The sequence below is a fragment of the Rana temporaria genome, chromosome 5 (assembly GCF_905171775.1).
Source record: "Rana temporaria chromosome 5, aRanTem1.1, whole genome shotgun sequence".
NCBI lineage: Eukaryota > Metazoa > Chordata > Amphibia > Anura > Ranidae > Rana > Rana temporaria.
Window position 1 is genome coordinate 101,370,746 of NC_053493.1, and position 23,553 is coordinate 101,394,298.

The window sequence follows — 23,553 nt, forward strand, 5'->3', positions numbered from 1 at the left end:
GGAATTCTAGTACCGCTACAGAACTGTGAACACTAAAGGAGCTTTCTGAGCACCAGGAGTTGAACCGACTCCACACCTTACGATAGATGTTTTGCGTTTCTTTTTTCCTACAATTTAGGAGAGTCGCAACCAGGCGATCTGAAAACCCTTTGCCCCTTAGCAGTTCCTCCTCAGAAACCAGGCTGCAAGGTTCCACCTGTCCACATGAGGGCAGCAGACTGGACCCTGAGTGAGAAGGTCGTCTCGAACTGGTAGAAGCCAGGGGGGGTTCTACAGCCAAGTTCTTTAGAATTGAAAACCACGGTCTCCTGGGCCAATGTGGGGCAATTAGAATTAAGGTTGTGTTCTCTTGTTGAAACTTCCTCAACACAGCAGGAATTAGAACCAGAGGGGGGAAAGCATAGCACCTGGAAAATGTCCATTTCTGAGCTAGTGCATCTATCCCTAAAGCTCCATCGTACCTGCTTAGAGAAAAGAAGAGGTCCACTTTGGCATTCTGTTTGGAGGCAAATAGGTCCACGCATGGTAACCCCCACCTCTGGACTATCACCCTGAAAATCTCCTGATTCAGGGACCAATCGCCCTCCCTCAGCGTTGTCCTGCTGAGGAAATCTGCCAACAGATTTTGATCCCCCTTTAGATGCAAGGCTGTCAGGGACAGGACATTGATCTCGGCCCACCTGAGAATGGTTTCTGCCAACAGCCAAAGGGAGCAGCACCTTGTACCCCCCTGTCTGTTGACGTAGGCCACTGCCGAGGAGTTGTCTGTACGAATTCGTACATGGTGACCCTGAAGTTCTTTCTGGAACGAGACCAGGGCCAGAGAAACTGCCCTCAACTCTCTCCAATTGGAGGACTTCACTGCGTCCACTGTTTCCCAGGTGCCCTGCACCCAGCGGGGACCCAGGTGTGCTCCCCAACCTGTGCTGCTGGCATCGGTTGTGACTGTTCTGGAAATTGGTAGCACCCACTCCAGGCCCTGGGATAAGTTTGCTCCCCTTCTCCACCACCAGAGAGACCGCTTGACCTGACTTGGAACCGACACTAGGGAATCCAGTGACTCCTGACTGTGGTCCCAGACCTCCAAGATAAAAAGTTGAAGAGGACGGAAATGAAGACCCGCCCACTGCACTGCTGGAAGAGTGGAGGTCAGCAACCCCAGGGCGGACATGGCCTTCCTTATAGAGACCTGGCCGCTGCCCTGCAAAAACAGCATGGCCTTGTCCACCTTTTGAACTTTTTCTGGGGGAAGGAAAACCCTCTGTTCTGTCGAATCCAAAACAAATCCCAGGAAGGACACCCTCTGTGACGGGATTAGGTTGGATTTCTCTGAATTTATGAGCCAACCTAAGTCCTCCAGAATGTCTCTGGTTGACTGCAAGTCCCGGTTCAATTGCTCTGGGGAAGGAGCGAATAAGAGTAGGTCGTCCAGATATGCGACTATTAGGATTCCCCTGAGTCGCAGGAAAGCCAAGACCTCTGCCATCACCTTGGTGAATATGCGGGGGGAAGATGACAAGCCGAAGGGAAGGGCTTTGAATTGTAGGTGCAGTACCTCTTCCCCTGTGTTTATAGCTAGTCTCAGGAACCTCTGATGGTCCTCCGCTATGGGGATGTGCAGGTACGCATCCTTTAAATCTATCGAAGCCATGAAGCAGTTTGGCGGGAGAAGGGTTTTTACCGAATAGATCGAATCCATTCGGAATCTCTTGTACCTGATCGAGACATTTAGGGGTTTCAGGTTGAGGATAAGCCTGAACTTCCCCGAGGGCTTGCGGACCACAAAGATGTGGGAGTAAAAGCCCCCGCCTCTTTCTTTGGTCGGTACTTGTACCACCACCTGCTGCTCTTCCAATTCCTGAAGGGAAGAGAGGAGGGCCGAAGATTTTTCCGCGCACTTTGGAAGATTGGTAACTAACAGTCTGAGGGGGGGAGGGGTCGAGAATTCCAGCTTGTAACCCCTTCGGATGATTCCCAAGATGTACTGATTGGAGGAAATCATCTCCCATTGCGGGAGGAAGACCCCCAATCTTCCTCCCACTTTTGGGTTGTCACTGGGTCTTTTTGGGGGGTTCAGGAGGGCGAAAAATAGCCCCTCCTCGGCCCTTCCCTCTCTGACCCCAACCTCTCTTTTGGAAAGATGACCTGGGTGTTTCTTGTTTCCCTCGAAAACGAAACTTCTTTTTAGATTGTTCCCCAAATTTCTTTTTAACGGGGAACGCCTTCTTTTTGTCGGCAGTCCGGTCTAGGACTGCCTCCAAGCCAGGCCCAAACAGTAAATCCCCTGTAAGGGGGATACCACAAAGTTTGACTTTGGAAGCACTGTCTCCCTGCCACGTTTTGAGCCATAAGGCTCTTCTAGCAGAGTTGCACAGTGCTGCAGACCTTGCGGACATATGTATAGATTCCGCCGAGGCGTCTGCCAAATAAGCCACCCCCATTAGGATAGTGGGGAAAGAGGAAAGAATCGTCTCCTTTGCTGTACCCGCCTCGATGTGCGCCTTGATTTGAGTCAGCCAATACTCCAAATTGCGGGCTACCACTGTAGCCGCCATAGCGGGCTTAAGATTACCCTGAGAAGAATCCCAGGTCTTCTTTAAAAGGGAATCCATCCTCTTATCCATAGGATCAGAGAGTACCCCCATATCCTCAAAGGCCAGGTCCGTATGTCTAGAGACCTGGGAAAAAGCCGCATCAAGTTTAGGCGACTTGTTCCAAATTAGAGTTTCTCCCTCTTCAAAAGGAAATCTTCTTTTTAAAACCTTTGAGAAAAAAGGTTTCCTTTCTGGGTCTTGCCATTCCCTCTTGATGGCGTCGACCAGAACGTCATGGACTGGGAACACTTTTCTTTTTTGTTCCCCCAAGCCCCTGTACATTTGATCGTGCAGGGACAGCGTTTTCCTTTCCTCCTGAATCCCTAGGGTGGTGTGGATAGCTCCTAAGAGCTCCTCCACCTCCTCCAGAGATAGCTTGTAACGAGAGGATTTTGTGGACTCCCCGTCCATCCCCTCTCCATCCGATTCTTCTTGAGAATCAGAAGGAGCGCTGCCTGCTTCTTCCTCAACTTCCTCTGCAGACCCTACCGGTTTCTCCGCACTAATGGTGAGGGTTTCCGGTGGATCAGGTGAAACCGCCTGTTGCACTGGGGGAGGGGTGCTCTGGGGCAACTGCAAATTAGTAAACAGGGATTTGAACGATTGAAAGGTGCTTGAAAGCTCCTTAACTGAGGCCGCCAGATCTACCCCCTGTTCTGCTGCCTGCTCTCTCATTACTGTATCCATACACCCCCTACAGAGAGTTTTGTCCCAAGTCTCCCCTAATGTGGTTCTGCAGACAGGGCACTTTTTCCTGCCATGGAGCGATTTGCTGGTGTATTTCTGAAACCAGAGAAAAAGAAAAAACAGAGAGCAGCAGCGTTAGTCAGAACCCCCCAGCTAAAATAACAGGGGACACCAGGAGTGCCTAATCCCCAGGACCGACCACCACCAGGGACCCACTCCACCCCCACCGACCACCAGGCAGGGAAAAAACACCTCTGTGGAGCTAACAGGGGTTTTGTGAGTCAGGGAGCACCACCCGAGGGATCCACTGACCTTAGCTTGGCTGGTGTCCTTTTCTCCAGGAGCGGTTTTAGAAGCCTCTGCCTCCGACATCCTCCCGCAAAGCAAACGGTGGCCTCCGGTCTGATAAGCGCTGTCCCTACAGCAGAATCGGTGACCGCACCAGCCAAGTGCGCGGTCCACCTTTCTAGGCCGCGTCCGGAACCGGAAGACGCGGCCTCGTGTGTCAGACCCGCCTCCTCCGCCGGAACTGACGTCACCCGCCGTCCGTCGCAGCCACTGAGCTCCAGGCTGAAGTGGAGGAGGAGTGGATCCAGCACACAGCGCCACCCTAGGCGCGCGAAAAAGCGGACCTCCCAGCTGCCATCTTTCCCCAAAGTGCGCTTGGGATGCACGGCGCCTCTACAGGTAAGCAAACACACTTGTTTCTACCTGGCGCCAAATTCGAAAAAAAAAAAAAAAAAAGGATGTTTTAAAAAATGAGAATATAGAGCATAAATACCAGGCACCTCCTGGATCCTGCCCTTCTCTGAAAAACTGCCTTAGCCTCCCCAGCTAACAGCCCTGGTTCCCCAGCGGTGTCTCCCCACCGGAGGAAACACCATAACTGAAGGGCCAGAGGGAGGATGAGGCTTTAAAGTCTGAAGGAAGGCGGTGTTTCCTAGAAGGGGAGGAGCCAGGATCTCTCTAAGGTGCTGTCCTGAAAGACGACCTAGGGAAAAATTAATAAATAATAATTTGCGCATGTTCAGTCCACACACAGCGTGGTCATGGTGAACGGAGGAGCTTGAATGCCCCACGTCATTTAAATCCCCTGTATGGGAGCATTTTGGCTTCCCTGTCAAATATAATGATGAAGGAAAGAGGTTAGTGGATAAAACCGTGACGGTGTGTAGGCACTGTGGCACAAGAATGCCATATGACAGTGGGAACACATCAAGTATTGTCACTAGGGGTGCAACTGATCCGTATGGATCAGCACCTTCGGGTCGGGACACACGGTGATCCACGGGCCTCCCGGTCCATAGGAAAGGCCGCGGCTTCGGCCTAGCTATCGAAGCGGCGGCCATCGAGGTCCACCCGGCGCGGGGGATGGAGACTGCTCCTCGGAAGTTTGTGGACACTTGAGCTCAATATGTCATTGACTCCTAACAGCCCAGCGATGAGCTCCATGCTGCACCTTGAGGAATCCACACGGGGAGCTGCTGCCGCCGCCGCACCGGGCGTCCTGCTGCTTGCCAGAGAAGAGAGAGGAGGCGATCGGGGGGATCTGTATGGACTGAGCACGTAGGGGGGATTTTCACTAGACACTCAGCCCGCCGATCAATGACACTAAAGGGACCCGATGATTGGGATAGTTCAGGTCACAGTAGGGAACTGGTGACACCACTTTCGTACATGGGGCTGCGACTTCCACTTGGCTGCACATATAAGTATTGCGAGATGCAGTTATTTCAACACAAAACAGAGCTTATACGCTTAAATACAGTATTTGTAAATCTGACGGACTGTTTAAATGTGAAAATCAGAGGTGTTCTGTCATATTAGCAATAAACAGTCCGTCAGATTTCCAAACACTGTATTTAAGCACATAAGCTCAGTTTTGTGTTGAGAAGAACTGTGAAATCTAAAACTCTGGTGGGTGTAACAAGATTTGTCTTTTTTTTGCTGATCCGAAAATGATCCGATCCGTGACTCCTGATCCGAGGATCGATCCGATCCGTGAGTTTTTTGATCCGTTGCACCCCTACCTACCACAGCACTCAACTACAAGCCACCAGCTGTAAAGAACACAGTGAATGGATGATGCGGCCCAGGAGGCGGTGCCCCGCACAGCCACGTTTTCTTTTAGTTTGTGACAGCTAGTAGGGAGAGAAGCTCCCACGCTAGCTGTGAAACCAGAGAATTGAGGGTGAGCGGGGGCCAGTACATAGGTATAATGCTACACCCTGAAAATGGGGGTAACATGTTACTAAATAAAGGTAAACGTATTCTTTAAATATCACTTTAAAGTGGTGCTCCATCCAAAAGGGAAATCTCTGCTTGTTTGCATTGCCACCAGGTACCTGGTGTTCAATGGTACAGGCTCCCTCTTCTGGCTAAGATCACTGCAGCAATCTAAGAGTAGTCCCTTCCCCCTGCTACACACACAGGTCCCAGAACGGGGGGGGGGGCCCATTCAGAAGACGCAGTGCGACTTGTGTAGGCGCAGTAGGAAACCAGCTGTGAAGCCAGTTTCCCTTGGGCCGCTTTCAAACTGGGGCACGGGCAGCGTCGGCGAAAAAGCGCTGCTGTTTTTATGGAGGTATTCGGCCGAAAAGGGGTTAAAACCACCCGCAAAGCGCAGCCGGTTTGGCCGCGCTGCCCATTCATTTCAATGGGCAAGAGCAGTGTACACACCGCTCCAAAAGATGCTGCTTCCATTTTTTACCGTCCTGCCAGCACACCGCTCCAGTGTGAAAGTCCTCAGGCTTTCACACTGGAGTGAATGGAGCCGCGCTTTCAGGCGCTATTTTTAGCATTATAGCGCCTCAGTTTGAAAGGCGTCTTGGTGAAGATGCCTGCATCCAAAGCCGATTAAAGAATCGGCTCGGGTGCAGTCATCGCTGTATGCCTGGACTGGTAATGTCCTTATATTAAAAGTCAGCAGCTACAATATTTGTTTGACTACATTTTTTCTCCCCCCCAGACTGAAGCTCCTCTTTAAGGTGGAAACCAAATACATTGGTATGAAGTGGGTATATGTAATTTCTGCTGCAGTTTATACAACATTTCTCTCCTCTTCTGTACCTGACATTAACCACACACATTATAATGAGATTGTACAATCTCTGGTGGATCTTTACATCTACCAACAAGTATGTGAAGAGACCTCCCACACATCGATTGCACGGTTAAAGCCCAGTTCACACCTAAAGTTTTTTTTCCCCGTACATCCCATTATGCTAAACTGACACATTGCGCCACCAACACAAGTGCAGTAATGTCCCCCACTGTGCCTGTGTTTTGACAGGGGGACTGCCACTGGCTGTGAGTACTGATCAGATACTGGTTTTCCAGCATGTCCCTTTGACAAAAGCCAGTCGTTGGACCAGCTTCTGTTGGAAGGACAGCTGTACACCAACCAAATGTCGACCAATTCCTGATTAACCAGCAGATACCAAGCGATATTAAAGGAGAAGTACAGAAAATGTTGGCTGCATTTCTCCTATAGATCACAGGAGTGCAGTTCGTTCTGCACTTCTGTGACCTAATTGTAAGCAGAGAGCAGGCTGAAGCCCGCTGACGTTACAGAGCGGATGCAAACCCGGAAGAGGTCATGACTGGACAGGCTCAGCCTCTCGGGCTCACTGCTCCCACCCCATTCACAGCCAAGCGCTCCAGTGTGCGAGCAGAGCAAACAGCGGTGACGGTCACCAGCTCTCTGCCCTAAGAACCAACCAATTGGCTGTGTTTGATTGCTCGGTTGCATGCATCCACCTAGGCAAGTATTATTTTAAAGTGGGCGTGAACTAAATTTTTCACCTATAGGTAAGCCAACAATAAGGCTTACCTATAGGTACAGTAAATATCTCTTAAACATGCACAGTTTAATAGATATTTACTTTAGATGCAACCGGTGACATCACTGGCGCATGTGCTCTGAAGGAACAGCATACCTGTGCGATTCCTTGAGAGCCATGCTGCAATCAGCGACTCCCACATGGGATTGACATAATCACCGGCTCTGCCACTCATATCGCCAAAGCCTGCGAACCCGCAAAGAAGACTGGGTGAAGATGGAAGTGCCTTCAGCTAAGTGCGTCATAGTGTGCTAGTATGTCATGCACACTAGCACATTAGGACAAAATAATTGTAAAGTCTCTTTTTTTTTTCTCTCTCTTTAAAAACAAATATGTTATATTTACCCGCTTTGTGTAATGATGTTGCACAGAGCAGCCCAGGGCCTCCTCTTTTTGGGTCCTCTTCGGTGTTCCACCCTCCTGTTGAGTGCCCCCACAGCAAGCAGCTTTCTATGGGGGCACCTGAGCCAAGCTGCAGCCCTCCCCCATTTCTCTCCTCATTGGCTGACAGACTTTGACAGCAGAGGGAGCCAATGACACCGTGCTGCTGTCTCAGCCAATGAGGAGGGAAGTCCCAGGTAGCCGGGACACTGCTGCAACATTGCTGGATCTAGATGGGGCTCGAGCAAGTATTAGGGGGGCTGCTGCACACAGGTTTTTATTTTTTTTAGCTCAAAGGGTAAGTTCACCTTTACAGAAAAATCTGTAAGGTGAACTTACACTGCCCCCCCCCCCCCAGCTGTACCCAAGATCACCCACTATGAGACATCAGGTCGCCGCTTGACTGGTCAGGGGGATTTAAAATCCATGAGACAATCTCCTAAACATATCTTGTAAAGGGTATGTATAGGAGGGATTCTAATAGGTCAGCGTTGTTACATGGATGATGTCACCCAATAAAGACCCGCCTAGCGTGTCCTGTTAGCGCTGGAGAAGAGGCGAGAAAGCTGCAGGGATTTCAAATCCCTGGACCGGTAAAGGAGTGATCTGATGTCTCACACGGGGGTCCAGTGTAAGTTCAACTTATAGATTTTCTGTAAACTTACACTTTAATGCATCAAGATAAAAAACCTTCTGCCTTTACAATCACTTTAAACTGACAGGGCCCAATTTTTTTTTCTAATATGAAGTTTACTACCGCTTTACAACAAAACGCACACCAAATCTGAACTTCTCCTTTAAAAGGGGTTGTAAACCCTCAAAGTTCTCACCTTAACGCATTAACCACTTAAGCCCCGGACCATTTTGTTGCTAAATGCCCAGGCCAGGTTTTGTGATTCGGCACTGCGTCGCTTTAACAGACAATTGCGCGGTCGTGCGACGTGGCTCCCAAACAAAATTGGCGTCCTTTTTTTCCAGCACAAATAGAGCTTTCTTTTGGTGGTATTTGATCACCTCTGCGGTTTTTATTTTTTGCGTTAAACAAAAATAGAGCGACAATTTTGAAAAAAAATTCAATATTTTTTACTTTTTGCTATAATAAATATCCCCCAAAAACATATATATGTAAAAAAAAAATTCCCTCAGTTTAGGCCGATACGTATTCTTCTACCTATTTTTGTTTAAAAAAAAAAAAAAATCGCAATAAGCGTTTATCGATTGGTTTGCGCAAAATTTCTAGCGTTTACAAAATAGGGCATAGTTTTATTATTATTTTTTTTTTTTTTACTACTAATGGCGGCGATCAGCGATTTTTTTCGTGACTGCGACATTATGGCGGACACTTCGGACAATTTTGACACATTTTTGGGACCATTGTCATTTTCACAGCAAAAAAATACATTTAAATTGCATTGTTTATTGTGAAAATGACAGTTGCAGTTTGGGAGTTAACCACAGGGGGCGCTGTAGGAGTTAGGGTTCACCTAGTGTGTGTTTACAACTGTAGGGGGGTGTGGCTGTAGGTCTGACATCATCTATCGAGTCTGCCTAATAAAAGGGATCACTCTATCGATGCAGCCGCCACAGTGAAGCACGGGGAAGCCGTGTTTACATACGGCTCTCCCCGTTCTTCAGCTCCGGGGAGCGATCGCAATAGGGCGGCTATAAACGAATAGCAGCGCCGTCGTCCCGGATCGCTTCCCGCGGGTTACCGACCACCGCATGTACCAGGGGGGGTGGGTCCCGATCGGACCCAGACCCGCGGAAACGTACAGGTACGCCCATATGCCTGTACGTGCCATTCTGTGGACGTACATGCGGCGGGCGTTAAGCGGTTAAGGTGAAAAACCTCCTGTGATGTGATGTAACAGAAGCCCCCCTTTTACTTACCCAAACCCGGCCTTTCCAGCAACAGGGATGAGCACACCAGCTCCACCCGGTGTTTTGGGTCCAGATTGAATAGATTGATGATAGCGCAGCCATTGGCTCCCACTGCTGTCAATCAAATTCAATGACATGGGAGCCAGTGGCGAGTTGTGCTGTCTGTATCAATGAACACAGCAGCAGGACACGTGAGCGCACCCGTGCAAGTGGCCCCGAGGAAGAGCAGCTTTCAACCTGGGCTTTTGAGAAGAGGAGCCAGAAGCGCCGCTGACGGACCCCAGAAGAGGAGGATCGGGGCCACTCTGTGCAAAACCAACTGCACAGGAGGTGGCAAGTATGACATGTTTGTTTTGTTCAAAACAGGGATAGGCAACCTGTGGCACTCCAGTTGTTGCAGAACTACAATTGCCAAACCCATCAGTCCATGTGTATCCAATCCCTACTCACGCCTTTATTGTCCAGGAACATTTATGCATGCAATGAAAACATGGCTGGCAGATGCGCATTTTGTCATGCAAAAAAAAAAAAGTACAAAAATACGTGAGTCTTGTTGCAAAAAATAAAAAAAGGCGCAGGGGCTACTTTGTCGCACGTAGGTCTGCCCATTCAGGTAATATAAACATGCCGATGCTGAAAGGAAAAGATACATAAAAAATAACACGTTTGCACATCACACAGGTGTGAATGGGGCCTGAGGTGGATGACAGAAGAAGGCCCAGCCCCCACACACCATCTCATGTCTCATAATACAGTGATCACCCCTGACATAGAATAATATGAGGAGAAGAGCTCATTATAACCTGATGGAGTAGGCAGAGAAATGTCTGTAGATATATATATTACACCCCCATATAGATATGAGAGAGACACAGGTGAGGTCACGTGATGTACACACACCGCAGTGACAGAGTCATGGACGGCAGGCCCCTGACTGACACACACACACACACACACACACACAGCGGGGTAACCTGGGCCGCCTCGGTCTCACCTGCTCCCGCAGCTTGAGGAACACCATGGTGCGCAGAGCTGTAATGTCTGTCAGGCTTCTTCTTCCTCCTCCCCCCGCCTCATACAGCTCGTCCAGCCTCGGGGCTGCCAGTGGCCGGCCTGTGCCCACAGGGCGAGCAATGGAGGCTGGAAGAAGCAGCGGATACACTCTCCTCCTCCTCCCCCTTCTCGGTGCGCCGTCTCCTTCCTTGAAATTCAACCACACACAGCGCAGCCGCCTCCTTCCTGAGCGTAACCGCCAAACCCCGTACACGCTCAGCGCTGATTCGCTGCCTGGAAGGGGGCGTAGCTCCCTGACCGCTCACGTCAATCGGAGAAGCCAAAAAAATGGGGGGGAGGAGCTGTTCTGCGGCTATGGAACGCGTAGAACGTCTCTCCGGTACGCGCGCGAGCACGTGACCTCTATTTGGTTGCCGAGCCGTTTGTTGCTCAGAGTTAGTTTCAGTCGGTGGAATGGGAAAACGCAGCGGAAATCGCGCGGCATAAAGAGTCGCACATGTGTAGGCGGAGCACGTGCTGAACGCGTTACTAAGACGTTGCCGAGTGACGGGTTTTAGAATGCCCGCCTCTGACAGCTCGTGAGGGGTGGGCGGGGCCTAGCAGGTGAGCGGTCAGTGCCAGGTAGCAGCGCGTGCCAAGCATTGAGCTCTGGCAGACTGAACAGATCCTACAAGATGGCACCGAGTGACTCGCAACCAACTTTATTAGAAAACGAGCATGTGTTACCTTGTGTTCTCCGCTCATTAAAATCAATGCATGGAGTTTGTGAATGAATTTGTTTAACCACTTCAATACCGGGCACTTTTACCCCTTTCCTGCCCAGGCCAACTTTCTGCGCTGTTACACTGAATGACAATTGTGCAGTCCTGCATCACTGTACCCAAATGACATTTTTATTGTTTGTTTTTTTTAGACAGAGCTTTAACCATTTCAGCTTCGAAAGATTTACCATCCTTCCTGACCAGGCCATTTTTTGCGATACGGCACTGTTACTTTACCTGACAATTGCACATCGTGTGACTGACTACCCAAATACAATTGATATCCCCCTCCCCCCACAAATAGAGCTTTCTTTTGGTGGTATTTGATCACCTCTGTGTTTTTATTTTTATTTTTTTGCGCTGTAAACAATAAAAGATCGAATAAAAAAACAATGGGCCAGATTCACAGAGAGATACGACGGTGTATCTCCTGATACTCCGTCGTATCTCTGACTTAGGCTGGTCGTATCTATGCGCCTGATTCATAGAATCAGTTACACATAGATATGACTAAGATCCGACAGGTGTAACTGTGTTACACCGTCGTATCTCATCTGCAATTTAAAAATGGCGCGGGGGCGTTCCCGCTAAATTACGATGAGAAATATGTAAATCAGCGAGATACGCGAATTCACGAACGTACGCGGACCCGACGCAGTGTTGTTACGACGTTTCCGTAGCGGCTTTCCCGGCGTATACTTACCCCTGCTTCTATGAGGCGCAGCCAATGTTAAGTATAGCCGTCGTTCCCGCGTCGATTTTGAATTTTGTTATGTCGTTTGCGTAAGTCGTTCTGAAATACGGATGGACTTGTTTTACGTAATCGTCAAAACCACTGACGTCCTAGCGACGTCAGTGGGAGCAATGCACACCGGGAAAATTCACGGAATGCGCATGCTCATTTAAATCGGCGCGGGGACGCGCCTGATTTAAATAGTACACTCCCCCTAGCCGCGGAATTTGAATTCCGCCGGGGGATTTACGATCCGCCGCCGCAAGTTTGGAGGTAAGTGGTTTGTGAATTACCCACTTGCCTCTCAAACTTGCGGGAGCGGATCTTAAATCACGTAGATCGAGCGGATCTATAGATCCGCTGATCTACGTGAATCTGGCCCATAGAATCAGTTACGCATAGATATGACTAAGATCCGACAGGTGTTACACCGTCGGATCTTATCTGCAATTTAAAAATGGCGCGGGGGGCGTTCCCGCTGAATTACGATGAGAAATATGTAAATCAGCGAGATACGCAAATTCACAAACGTACGCGGACCCGACGCAGTGTTGTTACGACGTTTCCGTAGCGGCTTTCCCGGCGTATACTTACCCCTGCTTCTATGAGGCGCAGCCAATGTTAAGTACAGGGAGTGCAGAATTATTAGGCAAGTTGTATTTTTGAGGATTAATTTTATTATTGAACAACAACCATGTTCTCAATGAACCCAAAAAACTCATTAATATCAAAGCTGAATATTTTTGGAAGTAGTTTTTAGTTTGTTTTTAGTTTTAGCTATTTTAGGGGGATATCTGTGTGTGCAGGTGACTATTACTGTGCAGAATTATTAGGCAACTTAACAAAAAAAAAATATATACCCATTTCAATTATTTATTTTTACCAGTGAAACCAATATAACATCTCAACATTCACAAATATACATTTCTGACATTCAAAAACAAAACAAAAACACATCAGTGACCAATATAGCCACCTTTCTTTGCAAGGACACTCAAAAGCCTGCCATCCATGGATTCTGTCAGTGTTTTGATCTGTTCACCATCAACATTGCGTGCAGCAGCAACCACAGCCTCCCAGACACTGTTCAGAGAGGTGTACTGTTTTCCCTCCTTGTAAATATCACATTTTATGATGGACCACAGGTTCTCAATGGGGTTCAGATCAGGTGAACAAGGAGGCCATGTCATTAGTTTTTCTTCTTTTATACCCTTTCTTGCCAGCCACGCTGTGGAGTACTTGGACGCGTGTGATGGAGCATTGTCCTGCATGAAAATCATGTTTTTCTTGAAGGATGCAGACTTCTTCCTGTACCACTGCTTGAAGAAGGTGTCTTCCAGAAACTGGCAGTAGGACTGGGAGTTGAGCTTGACTCCATCCTCAACCCGAAAAAGCCCCACAAGCTCATCTTTGATGATACCAGCCCAAACCAGTACTCCACCTCCACCTTGCTGGCGTCTGAGTCGGACTGGAGCTCTCTGCCCTTTACCAATCCAGCCACGGGCCCATCCATCTGGCCCATCAAGACTCACTCTCATTTCATCAGTCCATAAAACCTTAGAAAAATCAGTTTTGAGATATTTCTTGGTCCAGTCTTGACGTTTCAGCTTGTGTGTCTTGTTCAGTGGTGGTCGTCTTTCAGCCTTTCTTACCTTGGCCATGTCTGAGTATTGCACACCTTGTGCTTTTGGGCACTCCAGTGATGTTGCAGCTCTGAAATATGGCCAAACTGGTGGCAAGTGGCATCTTGACAGCTGCACGCTTGACTTTTCTCAGTTCATGGGCAGTTATTTTGCGCCTTGGTTTTTCCACACGCTTCTTGCGACCCTGTTGACTATTTTGAATGAAACGCTTGATTGTTCGATGATCACGCTTCAGAAGCTTTGCAATTTTAAGAGTGCTGCATCCCTCTGCAAGATATCTCACTATTTTTGACTTTTCTGAGCCTGTCAAGTCCTTCTTTTGACCCATTTTGCCAAAGGAAAGGAAGTTGCCTAATAATTATGCACACCTGATATAGGGTGTTGATGTCATTAGACCACACACCTTCTCATTACAGAGATGCACATCACCTAATATGCTTAGATGGTAGTAGGCTTTCGAGCCTATACAGCTTGGAGTAAGACAACATGCATAAAGAGGATGATGTGGTCAAAATACTAATTTGCCTAATAATTCTGCACTCCCTGTATAGCCGTCGTTCCCGCGTCGATTTTGAATTTTGTTACGTCGTTTGCGTAAGTCGTTCTGGAATACGGATGGGCGTTGTTTACGTAAGCGTAAGCGCAATGCACGCCGGGAAAATTCACGGAATGCGCATGCTCATTTAAATCGGCGCGGGGACGCGCCTGATTTAAATAGTACACTCCCCCTAGCCGCGGAATTTGAATTCCGCTGGGGGATTTACGATCCGCCGCCGCAAGTTTGGAGGTAAGTGGTTTGTGAATTACCCACTTGCCTCTCAAACTTGCGGCAGCGTATCTTAAATCACATAGATCACGCGGATCTAAAGATCCGCTGATCTATGTGAATCTAGCCCCTTATGTTTTTTTTTTTTACTTTCTGCTATAAAACACATCCAATAAAAAAATGTAAAAATATCAAATTTATTTATTCAATTTAGGCCAATATGTAATCTGCTTCATGTTTTTGGTAAAAAAAAAATAATCCCAATATGTGTATTTTAATTGGTTTGCACAAAAGTTATAGTGTACAAAATATGGGATATTTTTATTTACTAGTAATGGCGGCGATCAACGACTATCGCAGGACTGCGATATTGCAACGGACAAATCGGATTCCTAACACACACTTTTGACACTTTTTGGGGACCAGAGACACTAGTACAGTGATCAGTGCTAAAAAAATATGCACTGTTACTGTACTATTGACAGGGAAGGGGTTAACACCAGGGGCGTTAAAAGGGTTAAATGTGTTCCCTAGGAGTGATTGCTAACTGGTGGGGGGGGGGGTTGCTTTGACATGGAGAATGTAAACATTTGTGTTCTTGCTTAGCAGAAACACAAGATAAGCACATTCCCCTCTCACAGAACGTCGATCTGCCTTTCTCCTAAATGATCAGCAGGGCCAGGTGGACATCGTGTCCACCGGACCCACTGATTGGCTCCTGCTGTGTCCAACTGCATCAGGAGTGGTTTGCCGCGTGCCCCAGACCCGGTGCTGTCAGATCCCATACCAGGTAAGCAATCTGGCGCTGTAAATCTACTGTGGATGGTCGCTACGAGCTTAATCGCCACCAGGGGTTTTTTTTTTTTTGCTAAACAAATGATACAATAACAATTATTTTTTGATTCTTAGAGTCGGTTCACACTGCGGCGGCACGACTTCGGGGGCGACTCTGCAAGTCGTCCTGAGGACGACTTCAGAGGTGATTTGCAAAACGACTTCTGTATAGAAGTCAATGCAGGTCGCCCCCGAAGTCGTGCAGGAACCTTTTTCTAAGTCGGAGCGACTTGCGTCGCTTTTATTAGAACGGTTCCATTGCATTGAATGGCGCCCCAGTGTGAACTGAGTCTTACGTTTTTATTTGTTTCTGTTATACATTTTCTCTAAATAAGTAAAGTTTCTCCTTCACTGATGCAGGCTGATGAGGCTGCACTTATTGGCATCATTAATGGGCACTAATAGGCGGTACTGATGATCCGTGTGAACATATGCTGCCTTGCTGTTTATCAGCTTTCCTTTCCAGCGTGTGAGGAAAGGACTGCCCATGCAGTGTAATCTATGCAAAATATGAGCGACCCCAAATATGAAGGAATAGTGCAGTTAGTGCCATCAAAGTTTCTCTGACATCCAGTAAATTATACACATTGTCTGAAACTTTCACAGCCTGCACTTTGGTCACAGTTGGTGCCCCACCCTTTAGCGCCGCATCTGTGGTAACAATAGCCCAGGGTAACAGACACAATTAAGTAAAGCTCTCCTGACATGCCTATTACCAGAGGATCCTTGTGCATTTAAAGAGAAATCTTTATAACTCCATTAAGGTGCAAAGAAAACGCTATGTCTGGCGCAGACCCAACACATCACCCAAAGAACACCATCCCATGGTGGTGGCAGCATCATGCTGTGGGGATGTTTTTCAGCAGTCGGGACTGGGAAACTGGTCGGAGTTGAGGGAAAGATGGGTGGTGGTAAATACAGGGATATTTTTGAGCAAAACCTGTACCACTCTGTGTGTGATTTGAGGCTAGGATGGAGGTTCACCTTCCAGCAGGACAATGACTCTAAACACACTGCTAAAGCAACACTTGAATGGTTTAAGGGGAAACATGTAAATGTATTGGAATGGCCTAGTCAAAGCCCTGACCTCAATCCAATAGAAAATATGTGGTCAGACTTTAAGATTCCTTTTCACAAGCACAAACCATTCAACTTGAAGGAGCTGGAGCAGTTTTGCAAGGAGGAATGGGCAAAAATCCCAGTGGTAAGATGTGGCAAGCTCATAGAGACTTATCCAAAGTAACTTGGAGCTGTGATAGCCACAAATGGTGGCTCTAAAAAGTATTGACTTTAGGGGGGTGAATAGTTATGCACATTTAGGTAGATTGGCGCATATTTGGGCCGGCGTAACGCAACGTATATGCGCTACGCCGGCATAAGCCGGAGAGCAAATTTGATGATTCACAAAGCACTTGCTCGCCAATGTGCGCCGGCCGAACCTAAAATTGGAGGCTTAAGCCAGTGGAAGTGGGTGTGAACTTATGCATATGATTGTCTGAGCGTGGTGCAGTGGCTTACGCCCGGCCTAACTTCAACGGAGCATGCGCAGTGATGTCTAATCCGGAGCACTTTCTTGTGCGCACGCGCGCATCTAGGTCGGCCGAACTTCCCGTTGTACACCGGCCTATTGGCTTGCGTCGAGCGCATAAATGCGTCCGTCCGACGCAAAATTACATCCTGCTTTCCCCCACTGAGCGTGGTAATTTTGCCACCGGCTTGTTTTTTTTTTCTGTATGATGGCTGCTCCTGTCAGCAAGAGAAAAACATTTTTTACTGCCCAGGAGCGGGCTATCATCATCTCTGGAATGGAGGAGTTTGAGGAGTTCCTCCATGGTCCGGAAAGTAGAAATACCACCCGTGCCAGGAAGCAGGAGATCCTGGACACCATAGCCACTCGGGTCAATGCCCTTGGCAATGTCCCCCGCATTGCAAAGGACATAAATAAAAAAATCAACGACATGCGGCTTCGTGTGCGGGAGAAGCTGGCCAAAATCAACAAACACCAGACTGGCACTGGGGGTGGACCAACCTGTGATGTTGAGCTGACCCCGGAGGATGAGAGAATCGCCCGGTGTCTGCATAGGGAGCAGGTGGAGGGAGTAGAGGGGTTTGATTCCCGGGAAGAGGTCTTGAGGACAGGTAAGTGTGTTTTATATTTCCTATCTGGTGTGTAGCATGTGTGGGTGGGGGAAGGTAACATGTGACAAGTATGTGGGTCCCCCAACATGTGACTGCTTTATGTCATCCACAGATGTGCAGGAAGGGGCGGGCACATCTGGTGTCGGTGGTCGTCCCACCACATTGTCCGAGGAGCCTCAGGAAGACCCCCAAGATGCTGTGGTGGTGGGGACTGTCCACACCTCTCCTATTGAGGTAGTGTTGGTTCTGTTGACCTTGGCCAGATTGGTCTTATCATTGAGGAGTTCATTTTGATGGTTGGGCCCTCTAACACCTCCACCCCCATGATAGGAAGCCCCTCTGCATCACCCACCAGCAGGGCAACTACCTCAAGGGGCTCCGCATACACCTGCTCAGTCGCCTCTTCTGGCCTCAGGAAAGCGACCAGGAAGACGAGGGGTGTAGCGGTGGATGTCCAGGACCAAATTGCCCTGGATCAGAGCCAGCAGACTCAGCATATGGGGGAGATAGCTGGGCACCTCCAGAAGATGGCTGACAATGCTGGACAACTAAGAGAGGCAGTGCAGGAGGTGAGCTGCAACAGCTCTGCAGTAGCCACCTGTGTGGTTGACCTGCAGGCCACCACTGCCAACCTGGTCACCAAGGTTGATTGCCTTATTGAGGCTGTTAAGGCAAATACCACTGCGGTACAGGAGGAGGGTAGACGGAGGCAGCGGACTGAGAGGGCTAACCTCACCCGACAGCTGAGAATGCAGGCCCAAACAAACCAGTTCCTCAGCCGAATAGCCGTTGCCTTGGAGGCCAGGCAGCCGTCACCTGCCAGGACTGGGCCACCTGCGGATGAGCCACCTCCAGATCTCCCACCCCAGGCTCCCCCCAGGCAGCTGAGGAGCCAAACAGCTGGCAGCCAGCGGAAGGCAAAATAAAAGCCTTTTTTTTTGTGTGTTTTCTGCTCAGGTGATGAGCTTGATTTATTTTTGTTCTGCTCAGGTAATGAGCTTGTTTTTTTTTGTTCTGCTCAGGTAATGAGCTTGTTTTTTTTTTGTTCTGCTCAGGTAATGAGCTTGTTTTTTTTTTTGTTCTGCTCAGGTAATGAGCTTGATTTTTAAAAAAAGCCTCAGGTGATGCTTTCCTTTAAATTCTGCAAGCACACGGTGAGGAGTGCTGCTACAGTGTGACTGGTGTGTGAATGGGGCGGGGTGTCACTCCTGCTGGCAAAGGGGTGTCACCCTCTGCCGTGTGAAAGGTGTATGAATGTACAGTGACATAATTGGAGCCTTCCAATCCAAGTCGGATCTCCCTTCGCTTCTATGACGCGCTCGCTGGAATGTGCTTTGTCTATTCCAGTGAGTGCGAGATGTCGGCACCCTGTCGCCGAGAATCAGCGCGATGCTGTCGTGCTGGAAACACATTCTCGGCAACAGGTACTGTACGTCTTTTTTCTGTTGGTGCACTGCACTTTATGTGTGATGAGTAGGGTGCTGGTCCTCGGGCTGGCTCTGAAAGTCTTGGGAGTGGGTGGACATGGCCTTTTGGCTTAGTTCGCCTGCTCTCATGGGGTCCCTCTTCAGGGGGAGCCTCACCGAGGAGGGTTCTGTTTCGGCAGTCCCTCCGAGGAGTTTGGGGTCTTCCTTCGGGGGGAGCCTCACCGAGGAGGGTTCTGTTTCGGCAGTCCCTCCGAGGAGTTTGGGTCCGTGTGGCTTCGGCTGCATGGATCACAGTTTACTCGAGTCCCTGTCAGGAGCCTAACGCCCCGGGGGATCAGAGTTGGGCCCTTTTCGGAGGGCCAATTGACGCAGCACCCGTCACAGTTTTTTTGTGTTTCACTCTTTATGTGTGTGCACATTTTTTTCTGCACCGGGTGAAGTTTTTGGGTTGTGTTATGCACACCACAGGCTTTTCAATAGAGCTGTGTCCAAGCTATTTTTCCTAAATGCTGTTTAGAAAAGTCAGGCCACCGACCTAGGTTTGCTATTTGGCAGGGCTGTACAAATATAAGGAATGAATGACAGCAACACAAATCCATTGGCATGTAAAACAGCTTATATTAATGTATAGAACTTGTAATTGGTGATCTGTCTTTAGTAAAGATATCCTTCATAAATCCCCCACCCCCCAGTTTGACCCATTTAGGATTATACCTACCTACCTCCATGATCCAGTTGGGCAAGGTCCCAGCCGACTACATTTCATATAACCCTATTTATTATGATGGGTAAGTTGAATTCCTATGAAAAGCTGAAGGCTTCCGTGAACATAGCTACTAATACAAATGAATGAGGGCTACAACATGCATGCACAGAAAGAAGAGAAGTCAGCCAGGACCTCGTCAGAGGAAATATTGCTGGATTGGAGAAACAGGTAAGTATTAGCCAGGTGGACTACACTCAGAGAGATGGTGGTATCTATAAAAAGTTAAGTTCACTAAAGGCCAATTTTTTTGGTAGGATTTTGTAGGATTTTTTTAATGACTGTTTGTACCCCATGCGCTGTCATGAAGATATCACTGAAATTCAGTCATATCATTTATAGGAACTTCTACAGGTGCTTAACACGTTGCCAAGAGAAAGAACAACAAAATGCATGAAGACTAATGTAGCACTATCCCCCAAAGAGTGGCTGGTTTAGATTTGGGTCTGCCGTTACCTTACTGTTCACCATTCTTGTCCTAGGGGTCCTTCTTGAAGAGTTACAAATGTCCGCACCAACACTTTGTTTCTTTTTTTTCAAAGGTTTTATTAAACAAGTTCCATTAAGGGAGTGAAGAGGTAGGGAGGATTCAGGTACCTTACTTTGCGGATCACAGGTATGATCTTGGATCCAGAGAACAAAAAGAACGTTTCCACAATGGATGCAGCAAACACCGGATAGGCCTCTCTCACTGACCTAGCAGCTGGTGCGAAGCTCGTTCAAAGGTCTCTGCCACAGACTTGATGAATGCCGTCGAATCGTTGCATGGTCCTCTGCCACAGGACCAGGCAACCACCCGCACACTTTGCAAAGTTCAAAGAAATTACACAGCTCACGGTGCCAGGATCTTTCAGCCAAGCCAGCAGCACGGTGAGGTAAGTTGGCCAGGATGCATCCTCCAATTGGATCCCCAATTATTCGGCTTCTTCCTGCAGCAAAGACAGCACAGGACCATCCCTGGACGAGTAGGCCCCAAGAAACTCCTGGTCCCACTCGCAGTAAAAGAGCCTCGAGCCAACAGGCTCCGAGACCAAAAGGTTGCTAACACATCCTTGAGGCCAGGAGGGCCCTAAGGTCAGGAGCGGAAAAACCCTGCCAGAGCGGTGGCTGTCCCTTAAGTACCCCTCCCCAGAATGCACAGCGGCGGAGACCACGCCACCGAGCTGCTTCTGGGCAAGAGGCACCCAAAACACCCAGCCCATTGCAGTTCCATCCTTGATACCTGGTGACAGCGAAACCCACAGTCAGGTGGAAGATGTGCAACACAGCCGAGCTGGAACAGAGACCCATAATTTGGCATAAAGCTACAGCTTAAATAACTAAATTTACAAATAGCGCCTACTCAACAGGAGCAGGGCGCTACACTAAAAAAATAAGATATGTCTGTTTTCACAAAGGATATGTATTTCACTTCTGATCATCAGCTGGATCTTAGCTTGTGACCATGTGATCTGGTAGCATCCTTCGAGGAACACAAAGAGAAGGATTTTTTGGTGAGTACAAAGATCTAATTTTTTTCTTATTCGATAGTGTGTTTAAAATTATAGTGTAATGTGGGTCACATGGCTGTCTGGCAGACCTAAATTGACCATGGCTCTGTATAGATCATGGTTCTGTAGAATGGATTTTGTATGTCTTGCCATATGCTTTGGATGTTTTGCATGCCTTTTTTTTTTTTTTTTTACAACTACCAAGGCTTCAAAAAGGGAAAATTGACTCTCAATGTTTCAATTCTACAGTTTCTTTGTTAAAGTGGTTCCCCTACTGGTTCAACTGGTTCCCCTACTGATCTGCCATATCTGTAAGCACATTGAAACCAAAATTGTAGTGCATTATGAAACCCAGCAATGCCCAGCCTTATGATAATAATTAAAATGCAGAAGTAGGAGCAATATCTTCTAGATCATGAAATGAATTCCTTAAGATGAAATACTTCATGAATAAATGACTTTATTAGATGCAACAGATAGGATTAGAATTTCTTCTTGTACATAAAAGAGAAGCAAAATTCCATGATGTCTTGGCTCCTTTGAAGAATGTATTCATATAAACGTATTAGCTAGCATTTTCTTCTGTGAAGCAAATAGTATTTATTTAAAAAAATATGTCTAAATCATTAATCTGGGGAAATTGAATGTAAACTAGGCACATTTTCTAGTATCTTTAAATTGAACTGTAGCGATCTGGAAATTTACATGTGATGCAGCTGGGCTTATTTTTTCAGAAAATTTTATTTTCACATTAGCTCTTTACCTTTTGCTGGCTTCCATTGAGTTCCTTAATTTGCCTTTATGTGCAGCAGGATAGCACCATCTTTGTTCAGGCATCATCCAGGGTCAGCATCTAATTCCTGGATATAGCGTTTTTGACCGTCCTGTAAAAAGGGGTCAAACAGCTCTGGTGAGTGGCCATCTTCATACTGAGCACTCGTGGTAGAAGATCTAAAAGTTATCTCAGAGCATTCCGTTTTGGTGTTGGGATTTATTCACTTATGGACTTTATGCTTGCTTATTTTTTCATTAATGTGCACATTTAAGTTTGATGCAGTGTTTTCTTTGTGTTAGTTTTTTACATGAACATGTATAGCGCTTTATTCTTTATTTTATAATTTTACACAGTTCAGTGGTTTGTTCACTTTAAAGGGGGCAGCTGTTTGCTTATATGTTCTTATCCCCAAAACGCGCCATTTTTTTGGTATACATTTTTTCAGGAGCTAGTACTGCTGGGCAAGTCTGGACAAGGAGGGAAGCATCGGTTGCAGCCAGGAGGGCTGGTGAGTGACATGTGCATTCAGGAGGACTGGGGAGGCATGCCTGAGAGGACTGGGAGCATGCAGTCAGAGATGGGTGCAGAGCCAGTAGTGAGCTCTGCAATGTCATGAGCAGTGGAGTTGGGCAGCTGTAGCCATGAGGGCTGGCAGGGCCTGAAGAGGGCTGACTGGGAGCAGTAGTCCACCAGTAGGACAGCTAGCACTAAAGACTTTTCATTTCTTGCTACACCATAGGGACCCGCAGTCCCTGCCTGCAAAAGGCAATTGCTAAGGCCTGGCTTAGCCAGTGTCAGGCCTAACTGTAAATGTGCTAGCTGCTCCTGGGAGTTAAGAGTTGTGCAGGAGGTAGGAAGAGGAATATTCTGCAAGCATGAAAAGTGCTGGAGGAGACTGAAGTAGTAACTTGTACAGAGAAGTGTACATAGTTGTCCCAATTGATTGATATACAATCCACCATTTGATTGATATACAATGTACCGGGCATCCCATATTTCCCTCACCCCATCCAAATTACATTCCCTCAAAAAAACAAACATAAACAAGCACATAGACTGTTCATTGTCTCAATGTGACTGGAAAGTTAATGCTGAGCTGGGCAGTTGACAGATGGGCCACATCACTTGACAGCCCCTACGGGGGTACCGATATGTGTTTGTGTGTGTGTGTATATATATATATATATCACAGATAAAGGAGGTATGTTACCAGTAGTTTGAGGTGATTATCTCCGGTATTCCTGAAGCTTGCTTAAAATGACCTTTGTCACTGTGTTGTAATGCAAAAGATTATTATGGAAAATTATACAGTTTTGTAAGAACTAGAGTATAATTCCATTTGAAAACAAATAATCTGATGCATGTTTTATTGCCATCTCATGATTGTGAATTATTTTTTTTTCTAGGCAATCAATGGCTGTAATTTCTGATCCTGTGATTATATTTTGTGGCGCCTCAGCCCTGCCTCCTGACACATGCCTGAACTCTGATACAAGGTAAACGCCTCCCTTATTCATTCCTAGTGTGTGAAACATGAGCGGTGCAGAAAATAATCCCTTCATATCACATCTATCACCCTTGCTTCTACCTTTCTCTTTCATTCTGGCAACCTTTGCAAACACTCTGTCAGGAAAGGTTCCATCCGCTGGTAATATTTATTATTATTTGACTTGCAGTACTGTGGTCCACCAGCAGGTGTCTCCTGGCAGTTTGGAACTGTCAGGAGAACTTCTCCCTGCTGGTGTTATATCATCTTTGGCACGCAGTACTGGTCTCCACCAACGGATGGATCCTGGCAGTGTGGAGCATACTGCTCTTTCCGC

General features: G+C 47.6%; 1 protein-coding gene across 1 annotated transcript in view; it reads right to left on the reverse strand.

Moving 5' to 3' along the window:
- The window catches only part of ANKRD28 (ankyrin repeat domain 28), a 165,644-nt gene extending 155,020 nt beyond the window's left edge, over positions 1-10,624 (reverse strand). Inside the window, exon 1 of the mRNA XM_040352949.1 lies at positions 10,380-10,624. Within this exon, the coding sequence (XP_040208883.1) occupies positions 10,380-10,406 (27 nt within the window). The 5' untranslated portion in view covers positions 10,407-10,624. The remainder of the gene's footprint in view (positions 1-10,379) is intronic.
- Between the last annotated feature and the right edge of the window lie 12,929 nt (positions 10,625-23,553).